Genomic DNA, 17,057 nt, shown 5'->3' on the forward strand with positions numbered 1-17,057 from the left:
CGACCGCAGTAACAACACCTGGGGAACACACCTCTGTCTTGTCAAAGAGACGGCGATGACTGAGGGAGGGAGTCAAGCGGCGTATGGAGATGTCACCGTCTCGCAACTAATCAAAATCCTCTCTGGAGGGAAATTGGTGTTTCAATCAGCCACTTCACAGAGAACAGCCTTTTTCCAAATCTTTACACAGCTATAAATATTTCAGGAAAGACTTTATCTATTGTACATTTCTATGCAAAGATCTGCTTTGTACCTGTAAAATACTTATATTTGATTTCCATTTCAAAGGTTTCTGAAGGAAATTTGTCCTGGATGAATTGATAAGGTTTTTGTATGCGTGCATGTGCGAATTTGCATGTGTTTATGTGTCTTACTAAGGTCACTTAGTTCCTTGCTCGTGCGACAACTAACCCGACACTCAGGTTGGCCAGTAAGGGTTACAATGTGTTTCCGAGCGCCAAATGCCAATTAAGGATCAGCTCCTGCCCATAACTTAACATAACGTTAATACGATCTACAATCAGTGTTGACTTATAGTTTTAGTTTAGCGTTTCTATTCTAAAAAAGCTGTGTAAAACTCTTGTGTTGTACGCTATAAGCCTTGTCCAACTGGCGCGCACACTCTGTGCCAACCAGTGGCTGCAGCAGCCAGTCCCGGAGGCCTGAGAAGGACTTTGTTGCGATGAACCGTGAGGGGGTGAAGTCTGGCCTCGTGACAGCCAAGGAGCATTACCAGTATCGTGCCACCCAGGACAGGAGACGAGCCGCACCTGCCAGAGTGCGCTCACATGTCCCTGCACCCCCCCGCATTCCCCCAGACACTACGTTTGGCATCTCAACACGGTGAGTCTTCTTTCTTAATGTCAACTGGCTTTGGGTTGTGTGTATACCATGTTCCCCACCTAATGCATTATTACGGCTGCGTTTACACAGGCGGACTGATACTGATCTTTTTTCTTCCTCACAAGTTGGTATTTTGACCAATTAGATTAGATTTTGGGAAGAAATGGGAAACATATCCGATGTGGGCTGCCTGTGTAAATGCAGCCTTGGGGATAGTAAATAGGGAATCTTTCCCCATTGTCTCTATCCAGTGAAGCATAAAACGTCTGAATAATCATCTGATGAAAAAGGAATAAACAAACACGGTCAGACAATTTGCCAACATGTTATTTCTATTGATATAGATGTTACATTTGCATTTAAGTCATTTAGTAGACGTTTCCCATTTTCCCTTGGACATGAGGTGAAATTGCCTTTAAACTTTTAAGTGGGAGCCGGACAGCCAGCCGCCTCCGCCACTTAACAAATCAAGTTTTGGGCCGTATGCACAACCATGTAGAATGCACACGCTTTGCTCCATGGCACACCAACATCTCACCACCAAAGCTTTACACATCTGTCTCGCCTCCAGGGACTGAGTGTTTGAAACAACGACAATAGTGGATATGTTATTTATAGATCTCAAGCAAGAGATCCCATTGAAATAATGAAATCACAACTACACTAACACTAATAGGTGCCAGCATTTATTTAGGTTCACACCTTCCCTAGATGAGGACCTCTGCTTTGTGTGTCTGTAGGACAAAAACTGATGCAAATACCTGCGTTACATAGTGTCCTCTGTAATTATTGGGACAGTGAAGCATTTGTTGTTCATTTGGCTCTATACTCCAGATGTTTGGATTTGAAATGACCTGATGAACCACACTTAGTACCCTGCTATTTGTCACTTCAGTTTTCAGAGATGTCTGGTAGCGATGCTGCTGAAAGATGTCAGCAGCATCGCTATCAAGGCTGATTGGAAGTCAGCGGTGATGCTGTTTTAGCAGCTGTTTGGGCGTGGTGGATGTTTGCCTACGATGATGGAGATATCACAGCACTAGATTTCATGCTGAGTCGAACAGCCTCTCGTCCCAGACACAAACATCACCAGAACACGGGGGCAAACGCTACCTGCACAGTACTGGACACAATCAAATAAAGAAAATAACATGAGCATTGAAGGAGAACGTGCTCTTCATCGGCATGTATACTATGGCGAATTGTGTGACAGCTACTAGAATGGCAAGGATTTCATCAAAGGAACACATGCCTTGAAGTTTGACTCCCTAAAAAAGATGCTGTAGAATAGCTGTAAAAAGTATCACATTCTCTGGTAGTGATGGCCAAACGAGGCTTCATTAGCGTTATTTTTGACTAGATTGCTAACTATATTGCCTTATATATTTCAATAATGGCTTTTATTTTTTTTTATAAAATCTGAGTTAACGCTGCTAGCATAATATCCTGCTGCTGGAAGAATGTTAATGAAGCCTCGTATGCCCATCACTATTCTCAGGGAAGACCCAGATGCGGACAATGTCAAAGCAACACATTTATTAATAGAACAGGGCAGACAAAAGACAAGTCACAGGCAAGCAGAGGTAGGTGATCCAGATAGACAGGGCAAAGGTACAGGATGGCAGGTAGGCTCAGGGTCAGGCCAGGCAGAGGTTGGTAATCCAGATCAGTGGAGCAAAGGTAGAGTTTGGCAGGCAAGGTCAGGGCAGGCAGAAAGGTCTAAGTTGAGAAAAGTAGTCAACATGAACAACAGAGAGACAGGAACTGATAGAAAACAAACTGGCAAAGGGCCAATCATAGAACAAGGGAATAAATACCCAGGGGATAATGGGGACGATGGGCGACAACTGGCGGGGGAGACAATCACAAAGACAGGTGAAACACATCAGGTTGTGACAGGCAAGGCCATCATTGTTGGGCTCTAGCAACTCCTTGTGGCAGTTTGGGTACCCTTTGAGCTCAATTGAGGGTACATTGTTTCCGGCCATAAGAATTACGGTTTAGACATCCTGGTTGAGCGAGCCACGTGATAACAACCAGAACGGCGTCATGCTTTCGGAAGACACACTTCTAGACTTGGACTGTCCTGAGTATTTGCTGGAAGTTTCTGCAGTGAAGGAAGGGCTTAATCCACAATGGGAAATCCAGTCTCCCGCTCTACAATCCAAACCTTAAACACACTGGAGGATATTCCCTCTTCAGCCAAGGATGAGACTGATATTTACATTATCATACCATAATGTTACATTTCCCAAAGCAACAAAAGAAAGAGAAAGAGTACAAAATGTTGACTGAACACTATGGTACTATATAGCATATGGATGCCATCTCCAACAATCCTGTGTTTATTTCCGGGATCTTCTAAATCCCCTATTGGGACTGAAGCTGCTGAACCATTCGGCTAAAAACACCCCTGTGTACAATTGCCATCTATCTCTGAGTCTTTCCCACCATCCCTCTCTCTTTTCTGCTTCTTGGTGTCAGGGGCAGGTTTATATTGTTTCCCCCTGACACTTGAGTGTATGTGAGGGAAGGCCGAGAGGGTGAGAGAGAGAACATAACAGATAAGATCATGGTTCCCCTGGGACTCGCTGTGCCCTGCACTCTATCAATCAAATGCCAAGGCAAACCCTAACGAGGGCCAGTTAGAATCCTACAACTGAAAGACCCATTCCCCTTGTGCATATGACAACACACTGATGGGGATAAATGATGATGGTACAACATGCACGCATCCACACACGCATAGACACACACAGGCTCAACCACGCAGACACTGAGCTATTTGGAAGCAGCTGTAAGTTACTGTGAGTTATTCGCTCTCGGAACTTGTGAGAGAAACAAGCAGAATGACGTTTTGGAAAATGGAATGTTTTCGGCCTGCTCTGTAACAAAAAAAATGCACCTGCTCTGTGATAAAAAAATGGACAGATCATCAGATCAGGCAGACGGAAATGGCAGGGACCAATCCCCTCCTGCAGACCGGGCTGCTCGCACCGCGGCTCCAGTGCTTTAACACCCTTGGCTGTCTGACTTGATTAGGCCTGCATGCTCATGCAGCAGGGATGAGTCTTGGGGCTTGTGGCGCGCACTAATGAAGCAATAAAAGTCACCACGGGGGGTGTAGCTGGAGTGGAGGGGCCTGTCGGTTCTCAGTGTCAAGGCCAGTGTTAATGGAGACGTCCAAATCCATCATAATTGCCTCTGTATTGCATACGTCACAAAGACAGGGAACCATAATCACCCCATCCCAAAAACGTGGAAACAAATTTCACTACAGTAATTAGTAGAGAATCTGTATAAACTGCGACCTTAGGTAGCAAATTGGAATGGTACATTTAAATATTTTTATAGCATTTTTATATTTCTTTTTGACATGACAGAAGGAACATCCAGGGAGACAGAGGGAGACACAGAGGGAGGGAGACAGGGAGGAAGGACACAAACAGTCAGCCAATCCGGGGCTCCAACTCCCATTGCCACAAGCAGTTTGAGGTCCGGTATCAGGAGCTTAGATTTCGGACATTGGAATGGTACCTTGACATAAACAGAAAGTACTTATAGTAGCAAAATATCTGACAAATGTGACTGATCCATAATTCATAAAAAGCTTGATGGTACAAACTCAGTGAGCATGACCTGGCTTTCAAGAGAAGATAGAGCACCACCCAAAAAACGAGGTGGTGTAAATGAAGCTGCACTTCATAATATACTGTCAAATTTATGACTACATTAAGCAACATCTTTGCCATTGTTATTACATACGTTATTACACAATTTATAAAGAAAGGCTAATACTGATAAAAAGTAGAAAAAGAACAGGGCGCGGTTTCAGATGCTGCCTCATATAAAGTGGTGACTCTTTGGGCGGTCCTGTCAGGTCAACGTCACTGTCAATCCTGTGTGTGTTGTATTGTTATAGGCCCTCCACTCCCATACACGAGCTTCTGGAGCACAAGTACGCCCAACTCTGGCTGCAGGAGCAGAAGGTCAAGGAGAAAGCCAGGGAGGAGGACAAGCTCAACAAGGTGAGGCTAGGGGAGGAGAGGATGGCTGGAGCAGTGTCAGGGTCAATTCCGTTTCCAATACAGGAGATTAAAATCAGGCATTCTGAAATGGTCATCTAATGTCAACTTACATCCTGAATGGACTTGGGTAAAAGCTGAACTGAGCCCAAACTCACATGCATTTTCCATTCTAAGGGAATGCAAGGAAGGGAAGTTTGTGTTGATTCCTCTTTAATATCAAATGATAAGCTGCAGTTGTAGTAGGGTCAGCTTGTAATGGTGGCAGTGTGTATAGTAAGTTTTTTGATCTGTGTTGTGCTTTGCCTTTTCTAAACCTTCTGTTGTCCACCTTTCTCCTGAGCAGCCTAAACTGGGCCGCATCCCAGAGACACGGACCACTCTGTTGAGGAAGAGTCGACCCGTGCCTGAGTCTGCTCCGCTGTGGAAGCTTCCCCGTTTCCAGCAGGTGAAAAGCCCACTAGCCCCGCATAACAACCACAGCTTCACTAGTGCATGTGCGTTTTTTAGTGCATGTGCCTGAACATCTTTCCACTTGCAGTCTGGTTCTTTTAGTCCAGGGAGAATCAGTGGGGAAGGACAGGGAGCAGAGAAGAGGGGAGGGGCCAAATGGCGGGTAAACAGGAAGGGGAAATGCCTTAGGGAAATTCTACAGGGGAAGGGATCATTTCCTTCCCTCCCTTCACGAACACCCACACCCCCTTGGTGTTCCCCCCTTTGCTGGAAGGCGTCCAATTAAATCAAAAGTGCCATATTTTCATTGGTCTTTCACACTGACAAGCGGGCTATCATTGTGATGGCTCAACCTGCCAGTGAGCCGTGGAAAATCCTCCATTGACAATGCCCACCGCCTCCAATTACGAGGGAAATCAGCCTCCTGCCTTGCTAACGAACAGCGCTTGACACGCGCACACACTGTCTTCCCCATCTGACTTCACTTTCCCAATCGCATCCCGTTTCCTCTCCTTCCAACCATATATACAGTATGCAGTATTTCAGGTGCAAATTACACACAAACGAGGGTAGCACACTGCCTGGTGGCGAGGCCTGCCGTCCAGGCCTGTCAGCTTTAATGAGGCGATGAAGGTTTATTTGGTGGCACGCACACCGCTAAAGCCTTTCTTGTCTGACAGCTGACGGTGAAAGGCGAATGTTAACCTTATAAAAGATTTAGCAATCCTCATTATTTTCTGTCAAGTAGCATTTCTGATGGCTCCGGGTTCGACATTTGCATCCCTGCCTTCTCTGGCTTGCTCCGCGTTTCATCCGCTCATCATTTGATTGTTTATGTTGTCATTTGTTTTCATGGCGTCTTTCGGTTCTGTCTTTTTTAGAATCGCTTGCTTTTTCTAAACCGATTCAATAAGATGGAATGCTTCCACAGGATACATGATTTCCTACCAAACAAAGAGAACATAACAAACAAGTAAATATTTAAATAAACAAATGACACCCAGGCAAAGTTACACTGTGCATCTTTCTGGCTTGTAGATTTGATAAGGGAACTGATGGGAGCTGTTTTTCGTAGTGTTTGAAGCAAGCTACAAGCAATTTGCAACACGTTAAACACAAGAAATAGTATGTACTTACCGGATTGACAGGCATTCCATATCTGAGGACTTTTATACCAAATGTACTTTGCCATGTAACACTGCACTGGGTTATGACAAACCACTCTCCCACACACAGAAATCTAAATGCCTAGAGGAAAGAGTGTATGAAAGCCAGTAAAGATAAATCTTAAAGCATCAGTCACACTTCCTGTAATTAGTATTTGGTCACATGTCCTTTGCAAGACAATAACCGTCTGAAGTTTATGAACCGACTAGGTATCCTCTTTGGTGCTCTGTTAGGCTTCGACAACAGACATGATCAATTCTTGTTTGTTTTGTCGTGTTTTAACCTTAAGTCTTATCTTCAGCAAATCAAAAGGCATGTACAATAATTAAAAACTGACTTGACCACAACCTTCCATCTTTTGGCCCTGAAAAACTCTGTAGTTGTTATGACAGTATGTTCAGGGTCTTGCTGTATGACAAAGAATCCAATTTGTTTGGAGGCATGGATTGTAGGCTATTTTAGCAAACACTTTTTTTGCCCACTTCAGAATGTATTCTGCTGCTGTCAATGAAGACAAGTATGAACCAGGTCCATGGCAGCTACAATCCCTCCATCATTTTTAACACTTGAGATGGTATTCTGTAGATTTAGAGCAGATCGTTTTTTTTCTGGACTTGCTTCTTGCTATCACTCTGGTACAAATGTATCTTTGTCAAAATAACTCTTTTAGGTACTTTTAACAAACTATACATTGGCAATTCTGTTTTTGAAGTTTTGGTTTCAGTATAGCATTTGTAGTGTCAATAGTTTTGCCGTTGGAGTTTCTGCAGATGGTAATGGCTGACACATTCAAGCCTACCTTCTTGATAGCGTTCCTGATCTGTCGGACAGTTGTTTTAGTTTTTTTATTCAATAAGGTGAGCACTTTTGATCGTCTATTGTAGAGATCTTACTTAGCCTTAATTTTGGCTGTGTTTCTATATTTTAATCATTTCACTGTCTTCCTTGACTTTTGCTAATGATGTGAAAGAAGACACCTAAATAGTGATACAAAAATACCTTAAAATAGAAGCTGAGATTCTATTGTTAAACATCATAATAATTTCAAATTGAAACTTGCTATGTATAGAGCCAAAATAAGAAAAAAGGTTATTTATATATTACATTCATAATATTGAGCATTTCTATTTTGCCAAGATAATCAATCCACCTGACAGGTATGCCATATTAAGAAGCTGATTAAACTGCATTATCATTATACAGGGATACCTTGTACTGGGGACAATAAAGGGCCGGTACTGTACTTACCAATGTGAAGTTTTGTCATGAAACACAATGCCACAGATGTCTCAAGTTTGAAAGAGGATGCACTTGGCTTGCTGACTGCAGGAATGTCCACTAGAAATGTTTCCAAAATTTGAATGTTCAATTTTTACAATAAGCCGTCTCTAATGTAATTTTAGAGAATATAGCAGTACTTCAAACTGGGTCCGTAATCTCAGACGAAGTGTAACAACCAGAGGAACTTTTTCACATCCTGGATAGTCTGAGACCAACCAGCCGGATAGCTGAAAAAACTGGGTTCGCACAACCAAAGAATTTCAGCACAAACCTTTGGAAGTCATCATAGGGAAGGTCATATGTGTCCTTATCAGGATCGTGACTTGACTGCAGTTTGGCATTGCACTGTACCTCTGTATATAGGACTGGTTGAGCCATGCTCATCATCTCTGTCCCTCTGTATATAGGACTGGTTGAGCCATGCTCATCATCTCTGTCCCTCTGTATATAGGACAGGTTGAGCCATGCTCATCATCTCTGTCCCTCTGTATATAGGACTGGTTGAGCCATGCTCATCATCTCTGTCCCTCTGTATATAGGACTGGTTGAGCCATGCTCATCATCTCTGTCCCTCTGTATATAGGACTGGTTGAGCCACGCTCATAATAACTGTCCCTTTGTCTCTCACATGCAGATTGGGCCAGCCCTGGATACCTTCCGGGACCCACATGCAAGAAAGAAGGCCTTTAGTGCCCACCTCTCAGACTCAGTCGCACGGAGAGGTCAGCTGGGCCAGGGGACCTACACCATGGGTTAAATCATTTCCACGAGAGAGTCTAGTAGTAACACATCAAAAACATGTGAACAAGTGAAAAATATCAGAAACATGTCAAATGCAAAGTAATTGGCCAAACAATATTTCCAACATATAGAATGTCCTAAATCTATTACAAATGTTTGATACAGATTTAAATACAAATATTTGACTGGTACTGTTATTATATATAAATGCGCATATATATATATATATATATATATATATATATATATATATATATATATATATATATATATTTCACACATCATAAAATGCACAAACATTTTAAAATGCAGTGTTCTAGTGTTGGGATAGGGGCAAGATGTATTTTCTAAACAGCTTTAATCAAATCGCTCTCAGATACACTGAACCTTACTGACAACATCACCATCATGGGATTCCACTTTCTACAACTTCGGTATTGTAGCTGGTACGTTATGTTTGTAAAACAAAAGAAAATGATATTGTACATCTGTCCAAACCTACATGGTTGCCACAATAAATACTGTGTTGTCCACTTCATCAGTTTGCTGAGGTATGCTCTAATGTCATGTGGGTAGCTGATTGATACTCGCTGAGTTAGACTATAAAAGTTAACAAAAAAACTGTTCACTTTTGTGCTGCTATTACCAATGAGGTAGACCTAAATCTAATGCTTTGCTTTTCAATGTTTGAAAACCTGTTTTCAGGTCATAGCTTGGCTTTTAAGATTTTCTCTGTTTTTGTTTCAAGTATAAATAATTTGATGGAAAAGTCAAACAGATGCAGCTTCATTTGATATTTTGATTATAATTTTTTTTCTTTGTTGGTGGCTTACATAGAAATTATTAGCTTATTAGCTTAAAGCTGCCATGTCGTATTTTTCTTTTTAAATCATGAATCATGTCTATTAAATAATTAAATAATATATTTTATATACAAACATATATAGAAATATACATATATTTATACATTTTGTATCATGTATTTGCCTGAGCATCCTTTTCCCATTGAAACCTCAGTCTGGTTATGTTGGTATTAGGAAACACATTTGAAGATATTTACATACACAGACCATATTTGGCTGACAAGACGCCAAAGATCCCACCCCCTTACCCAGATGGACAGTAACTGGTATATTATAATTTGATCTGATTGTGATGTCATGATCTGGTCGAAACGTTTCATCCCAACTGAACAAGCAGTAATTAACAACGGTTTTCCAAATAATTTGGGATGCTGTGTAAAATGCAAAAAAAACAACTGAATGCAAATCATTTATCCCTAAATTAAATAGAAAATAGTACAAAGACAACATATATCATATGGTGAAACTGAGAAATGTTATTGTTTTTGGAAAAATACATTAATTTTATGCCAGCAACACGTTTCAAAAAACTTGGGACAGGCATATTTACCACTGTGTTGCATCACCTCTTCTTTTAACAAAACTCATTAAGCATGTGGGAACTGGGGAGACCAGTTGCTGTAGTTTTGATATAGGATTGCTTGATATAGGATTTCAGCTGCTCATCAGTTCGGGTCTCCTTTGTCATATTTTATATTTCTTAATGCCCCCAATTTTTCCATTGGTGACAGGTCTGGACTACAGGCAGACCAGTTTATCACCTGCACTCTTTTACTACGGAGCCATGTTGCTGTAATACGTGCAGAATGTGGTTTGGTATTGTCTTGCTGAAATAAGCAAGGCCTTCCCAGAAAAATGCATATGTTGCTCCAAAACCTATATACAGCTCTGGAAAGAGACCACTGCATCTTTTTCTTTCCTTTCTAAACATTTTGAAATGGAAGATTTTGAGTGAGGAACAGAAGCGTTCAGTTTGCAGAGGTCTCTTAATTTTAACCCTTCTGTTCCTCATTCAAAACCTTTCTTTTTGACTTTTTTGGAAAGGAAAGATTTATTTTTTCTCCAGAGCTATATATTGTTCAGCATTAATGGTGCCTTCAGAGCAAGTCACCCATACCGTGTGCACTAATGCACCCCCATACCATCATGAATGATGGCTTTTGAACTGTACGCTGATAACAAGTCGGATGGTCCCTCTCATTAGTCCAGAGGACACAGCATCCCAAAAATAATTTCTAATTTCTATTTGACAGACCACAGGACAGTTTTCTACTTCGCCTCAGTCCATTTTAAAGGAGCTTGGGCCCAGAGAAGGTGGCGGTGTTTCTGGATCTTGTTTATATATGGTTTCTTCTTTGCATGGCAGAGTTTTAACTTGCATTTGTGGATGCATCAACGTACTGTGTTCACAGACAATGGTTTTCAGAAGTGTTCCTGAGTCCAAGCAGTGATGTCCATTACAGAATTGTGCCTGTTTTTAATGCAGTGCCACCTGAGAGCCCGAAGATCACGGCCATCCAATATTGGTTTTCCCCCATTTCCCTTGAGTACAGAGATTTCTCTGGATCCTCTGAATCTTTTATAGATTTTATGTATCATACATGATGAGATCCCCAAACTCTTTGCAATTACACTGAGATATTCTTAAATTGTTGCACTATTTGCGTGCGCAGTCTAAAACAGTGGTGAAACCCTCATCATCTTTACTTCTGAAAGACTCATTCTCTCTGGGATGCTCTTTTTATACCCCATTGTGTTACTGACCTGTTGCCAATTAACCTAACTATTTGTGCGATGTATCACCAGGTTTTTTTTTGCATTACACAACTTTTCCAGACTTTTGTTGCCCCTGTCCCAGATTCTTTGAAATGTGTTGCTGGTATCTAATTCTAAGTGGGTATATATTTTTAAAGAAACAATACATTTCTCAGTTTCAACATTTGATATGTTGTCTTTGTACAATTTTCTATTGAATATAGTGTTTAAATGATTTGCACATCATTGTATTCTGTTTTTCTTCACATTTTACACAGCATTCCAACTTCTTTGGAAACTGGGTTGTATTCAAAATGGGCAATATAAAAAATCTCAAAGTATGGAATTACCATTAAACAAAAAGTAAAATCAAAACCTATGTAAACTGTATATGATATGTAACAGATGTACCTTTATTAAACTAGGCGAATCCAAGTCTGTTATAAATTACTGTGTGTTTTTTTAATGAAAAGAAAACATTTTGTAGTTACTTTTCCTTGTTTGGCTCTTAAAAAGATCTGCCAGGACTGATCCTGTGCATACTAGGAACTACAGGTTAATATATTTACATACCCATTCCTGATTGGCAGATTAAGTGGTCCAGAGACTATCCCCTTAACCAGATGAACAGTAATTTAGCTTATTATTAGATTAGCTTTGGTATATCATGCAGTTGGCTATAAGTACCAGTGCATCAAAAGAGACTGAAATTACAAAAGTATTTTTCAAACTCTTGACTTCCTGTGCAGAGTAGAGAAAGGTCGCACAGACAATGGCTTCACGTTCACTACGTAGTTTTTTGCTTATTTCTGCTAGTTTACAGTACTCTGCTAGTTTACAGTACTCTGCTAGTTTACAGTACTCTTTCTAGTTTAAAGTACGCTTTATATATTTTTTTCATTCTTACTACATAAATGTTGGGTGCCATGTCACAAGGATTTCATTGTGCAGAATGATGCTGTGTTATTTGGTACATTTGATAAATAAACTTGAAACTTGAACTCATATTGCACCAAAAAGGTGTTTACACAATATCAGCAATACAACCGTAATATAATTTGAAGATGTTTTTGACTTCACTGGACCTTAACAGAAAGAGTTAATTCAGTCAAAGGATGATTATTACTTCTGACAATGCACACAAGGAGGCACATTGGATGTGTGGCACAATGATACTGATGGATGTAGCACTACCTTGTTTGCATGTAAATATCAGAAGGAAATGTGAGCCTAAAAAAATGTGACAATGAAAAAATGTGACAACACACAATTTGTGTGCAAGCCAATAGACACAAGGAAGCACATTACATGGCAAAACTACAGGCTGAGAGGTAAGATTAAAAGGAAAATGTTTGGTACAGTACATTCAACCCGACTAATTCCACAGCGACCCCTGCAGTTGAAAGGAAGGCAACTGCAGATCTGGCACAGAGTACTATTATAATGTATTAATCCTACCGCTTTCTTCCAGATCAGCTCGTAACTAGACTCAATTTCCAGACATCAGTCTTGCCAACACACTTCGGAACCATTCAGTAATACAGTTAGTTACATTTCAGGCTGAGGACTGAGGTCCATAGTTTGCCATCTGCTGAATTAAAATATCAGAGTATACTTTTGACATGTACAATGTCCTCTTGGCCTCAAGTGTTGCCAGTGGCATTATACCCTAATGACATGCCAACTCGATCATATAATTTGAACAGGTAAACCTTGAAACATATTTCTGTATTGTAAATAATACATTTAGGACCTTCTATGATTGTTACTATGTGGAAGTATGTGCTCTAACTCAGAATTCTCAATTGCCATGTTGGCAAATGTGTAAAGAATCAGTGTAAAAATATGTATTGGAGGTAGATACAGGACCTGGGCCTCATAAATTATGTGTCTCATATTTACAGTAATGAGGAAAGTGATGAACCAAGAGATGGTTGAATCAGCCCCCTCTTCTCTCCAGACTCAGTCTTTTCTCCTCCTTCCCCTCTCCTCATATTCATCACTCAAAAGCACTCTAAGCCAATGGGCTTAAGACATCGAGGAAGAACGGTGGAGACACCTTTAAAAGCTGACAATTGTGCTTTAGTAGTGAATAGGGTCACAAGGGGGCTTTGTGTAGTCATTTATTTCTGCTTGGGGGCCACAACAACTGCATCCTCATCCATATCACACTTCTTCAGTTGTCAGTGTCTTTTTCCTCAAAGGAAAAAAATAGAATACAGACTTACTGCTTGAAGTTCGACCTGAAGAATTACCGCTTGGTCCTGAAGACTGAGGCTGAATGAGCTCGCTGGCCCTGAGAGCCTGTCGTTTGAGGAGCTTTTTCTATACAAACCATGTGGAATTAGGATTTATTTCAGCATAACCTAGATTTTCATTTTCGGAAGGTTTTCTATGCAAACATACAGGCTGCAGAAAAATGCATTATGGCTAAAAGTGGATAAAAACTAACTCGCAAATCAGTTGTTTTGGGGTTTTCAACTGGACAGTTGAGTAGGTCTTGGGAAACAAATGCTTGTATAAAAGTACCAAATTATCGAGTTGCCTTGTGCAGATTGATCATGGAGCTCTACACAAATGGATCGAGCTTTGGAATTGAATCCCTGCTGTCTCGCAGACCTACAAGCCCACATAATTTGAAAGGAGAATGTCGGTCTCCACTGGAGTTAAGCCCGAGGTCCGACCCGGAAAGCGGTTGCTCTTCTCCTCTCTCTCCGCGGCGGGAATGTGTGGAAGATGCGATTCACAGGCATGCTTTTGCGCTTGAGTCCTCGCTACAACATGGACAACTGCCCCAGCCACGGACAGTCGCTTCGTCTTTTCTTATTCGCGATATACTTGCAGACTGTAATAAACCACTTGCCGCCTGTGCTCCTTACACAAGTAATGGACATCCCGCTCCGGACTCTGAACAATTTGATTCCAAAATAACGGACAACTTTATGGATAAAATCCACAGCAACTCTTCCTCTGACAACGAATACAAAGGTATGCCATATTACTTGAGTAAAACAAATTCAATGTGATTCTTCTCATGAAGGCGATTCTTTTAGAAAATGTTAAAAAACGAATTTGCCTAAATCTTATGAATTAAACATTATCATATAATCCTATAAATTGAACAAATAAAAATAAAAACGAATTTAGAACCATCGGCCAGCCCAACAGCCCTTTGACCAGGGTTTTGCAGACCAATTCTATATATTTTCGTATTGATCTTGAGAAAAAATAACATTGTACTCATTAAATTATCCCCACGTCGGCTAATATGTAATGATGTGTTTAATAGATTTTCGAACATCAACAAAATATATTTTTTTTATGTAATGGAACTTGGTTGTAACGAATAACATAAAAATGATATTAATAGCAACACTGAAAACAGTTGTTCGTTTTAGTACTGAACGGTTTATATTTATTATTAATCTATTTGATAGGTCTATTATGACACTTTAAATTTAGGCTATAAATAAAAACATTGTGTATGTTTGTGTTCGTAAATCAAACCATAAACTAGCTTTTCTTCATATTGTTCAATATAAATTTAGTGGGCCTAATAATGTGAACGACTGGTGTTCATTGCATGGATGCAGCGTTTCATATATCTGATCTCTTCAGTTGGTTAATCTGCTACCAATACAAAGTAATGCTTCGGGAACTGGCTGCAATTTGTCCATCAGATAATCAGATTTGTAACACTAGGATGTTTCCAGCTCTTTATTTTGGACTTATCCACGGTCCTGTGAAGTCGCACAAGTCGGTTGACTGGTTTTCATCCCTTGTGGATCAATTAACTGGATTATTGTGCTCCCTGAGAATCAGATCAGCCCATATAAAACCCAGCTTTCGCGCTTCACTGTCATATAGTCTATCCACTGTGCAAATACCATGGAAACAACTGAGATATTTAGTTATAGCAAAAGTAAAAAGTAAGACAATTAAAGACATATGGACAGCCATATTTAAAAACATATCCTATCATAACCAATACTTTACGGTAACCTGAAATGACCGTATCATATTTATATGCTTTTTTATGTTGGTAGTCTTTTAGTAAATTCTCTGTTTAATTACTTAAGATTAATTTATTTCAGCAAAAGACATAGACAGCAACCGGGACAGTCAATCTTCTCGGCTGAAGAAGCCCCGAAAAGCTCGAACCGCTTTCACTGATCACCAGCTGGCCCAGCTGGAGCGCAGCTTCGAACGCCAGAAATACCTGAGTGTGCAGGACAGAATGGAGTTGGCAGCTTCACTTAACCTCAGCGACACTCAGGTCAAAACTTGGTATCAGAACAGACGGTGAGTTTCAAGAGAAATCAATTGTAATGGACATACATCATGGTTTGCCCCACTCAAAAATATACAAACTGGTATGGCTAATTCCTCTGATATAATTCTGGAGAAATTACGCGCTTCACATTATCGCACAACACATTACGCATGAATAATAAATTACTCCATGCTATATCAATAATTTAACTGCCATGCTGTAATTACACAATTACTATAATTATACATGATTTACCCGGTGGCTGTCAGCTGTGAGACGGTTTGACATATTGCTCTAACGGCTACATATGTTTATTAATGAACAGAATAGGCCTGTTGGACGCTTAAATGCTTATAAAATATATCTGGACTACATCTAATTATAGCCTCACAATTGTTAAAATCCAAGAAAAGTATGTCAAACTGTACGTCTTAATTTCGTACCCTTAATCATACATTTCATGTTTTGTTTTAGAACGAAATGGAAGCGCCAGACCGCGGTAGGACTGGAATTGCTGGCGGAAGCAGGCAACTACTCCGCTCTTCAAAGAATGTTTCCGTCGCCATATTTCTACTCACAAAGTCTGGTTTCGAACCTAGATCAAGCGAGCTTATATCTGTACAGAAGCCCATCCGCACCATCACCAATTCAGCGTCCGCTGGTTCCAAGAATTCTCCTCCATGGTCTTCAGGGTGGCGGGGAGCCGCTCTCCTCTCTGTCTGGGGTGCTCCCTCGACCTGCACACCGGTGATAGCTGCTGTCAGAAGCCAAGGGACATCCCAAGGAGGGACAAAATAAAGACTCAAGGCAAATAACTTTTATTTGGAAAGATATTCATGAACTAATGGTATAATTTGGCTTTAAGGGGAAACGTATTTATGTATGTCATGTGTAATTTAATATTTTCTGTTTCATTTCAGGTCTTTTTTTGACAGATAAGCTATCTTTTAACGAACGGAAATATACTGGATACAGGCAAAAATGCAATTACATGGTAGCCTACAAATCAAGTTACTCACTAAAAACAAAAATGACAAATAGGCTACGTTCTTATATGGAGGTATGGCAATATTTATTATTGAAAATATGACATACATTTTTTGTTCAAGGTGGGAACTGTCTTATCTGAACTTGTGTGAAACTCGCATTGTCTAGTTGTTATCACGTTTTAAGGTATCTTTCCTATCTTATTCAGAGCCAAAACAAGGGGTTGTATTTATGTGGATACATTAACGTTTTTTTTTATGTACAAATAAATTTCTTACAAAAAATGGCTATGTGGTCGAACGATAGACAATACTACGTAGCCTACTGTAAACTGACAATTTTCACACGCGTCTATGATTCAAATTAAGGAATGAGAAACGTATGCAAATCATTAGCATATTTTGTTGACAAATATCTTTGAACCAGGTCTAAAAATTAACACTTTGCAATGAATGATTTTATTTATTGCACAGCATTGACTATTCAATAATAAACATAAATAGGCCTGCTGTGAAAATTGGATTCATGAGTTCTATATTCTTTACGGTATATACGACAAAAAAGTTTACATAACGTTAAGAGACGACAATCAAGATCAGACTCCCCTATTTTCATAAGTATTTTTGTAATGTATGAAAGACATTTTACCATTTAAATTAGGCTAATCCG

At 40.1% G+C, this 17,057-nt stretch overlaps 2 protein-coding genes across 4 annotated transcripts in view; both read left to right on the plus strand.

Annotated features, from left to right (window-relative positions):
- Nucleotides 1-8,716, plus strand: part of cfap77 (cilia and flagella associated protein 77) — a 55,569-nt gene extending 46,853 nt beyond the window's left edge. For all 3 annotated transcript variants that reach the window (XM_020052137.3, XM_013136599.4, XM_013136598.4), the window contains exons 4-7: nt 600-843; nt 4,766-4,871; nt 5,215-5,316; nt 8,404-8,716. In XM_020052137.3, coding sequence (XP_019907696.3) covers nt 600-843; nt 4,766-4,871; nt 5,215-5,316; nt 8,404-8,526 — 575 coding nt within the window. In that variant the 3' untranslated portion in view covers nt 8,527-8,716. The remainder of the gene's footprint in view (nt 1-599; nt 844-4,765; nt 4,872-5,214; nt 5,317-8,403) is intronic.
- Nucleotides 8,717-13,238: 4,522 nt separating this feature from the next.
- On the plus strand, nt 13,239-16,818 carry barhl1a (BarH-like homeobox 1a). The gene is made up of 3 exons (XM_010900094.3): nt 13,239-14,116; nt 15,223-15,430; nt 15,876-16,818. The coding sequence occupies exons 1-3, from the start codon at nt 13,690-13,692 to the stop codon at nt 16,150-16,152; spliced, it is 912 nt and encodes a 303-aa protein (XP_010898396.2). The 5' UTR covers nt 13,239-13,689; the 3' UTR covers nt 16,153-16,818.
- Nucleotides 16,819-17,057: the final 239 nt, after the last annotated feature.

The sequence above is a fragment of the Esox lucius genome, chromosome 13 (assembly GCF_011004845.1).
Source record: "Esox lucius isolate fEsoLuc1 chromosome 13, fEsoLuc1.pri, whole genome shotgun sequence".
NCBI classification, from domain to species: domain Eukaryota; kingdom Metazoa; phylum Chordata; class Actinopteri; order Esociformes; family Esocidae; genus Esox; species Esox lucius.

Bases quoted from the DNA above. Each gene is read 5' to 3' on its own strand.
- barhl1a (XM_010900094.3), top strand. From the start codon at position 13,690: ATGGAGCTCTACACAAATGGATCGAGCTTTGGAATTGAATCCCTGCTG. The intron at 14,117-15,222 runs GTATGCCATATT...AATTTATTTCAG, and splicing joins CTCTGACAACGAATACAAAG to CAAAAGACATAGACAGCAAC. The intron at 15,431-15,875 runs GTGAGTTTCAAG...GTTTTGTTTTAG, and splicing joins ACTTGGTATCAGAACAGACG to AACGAAATGGAAGCGCCAGA.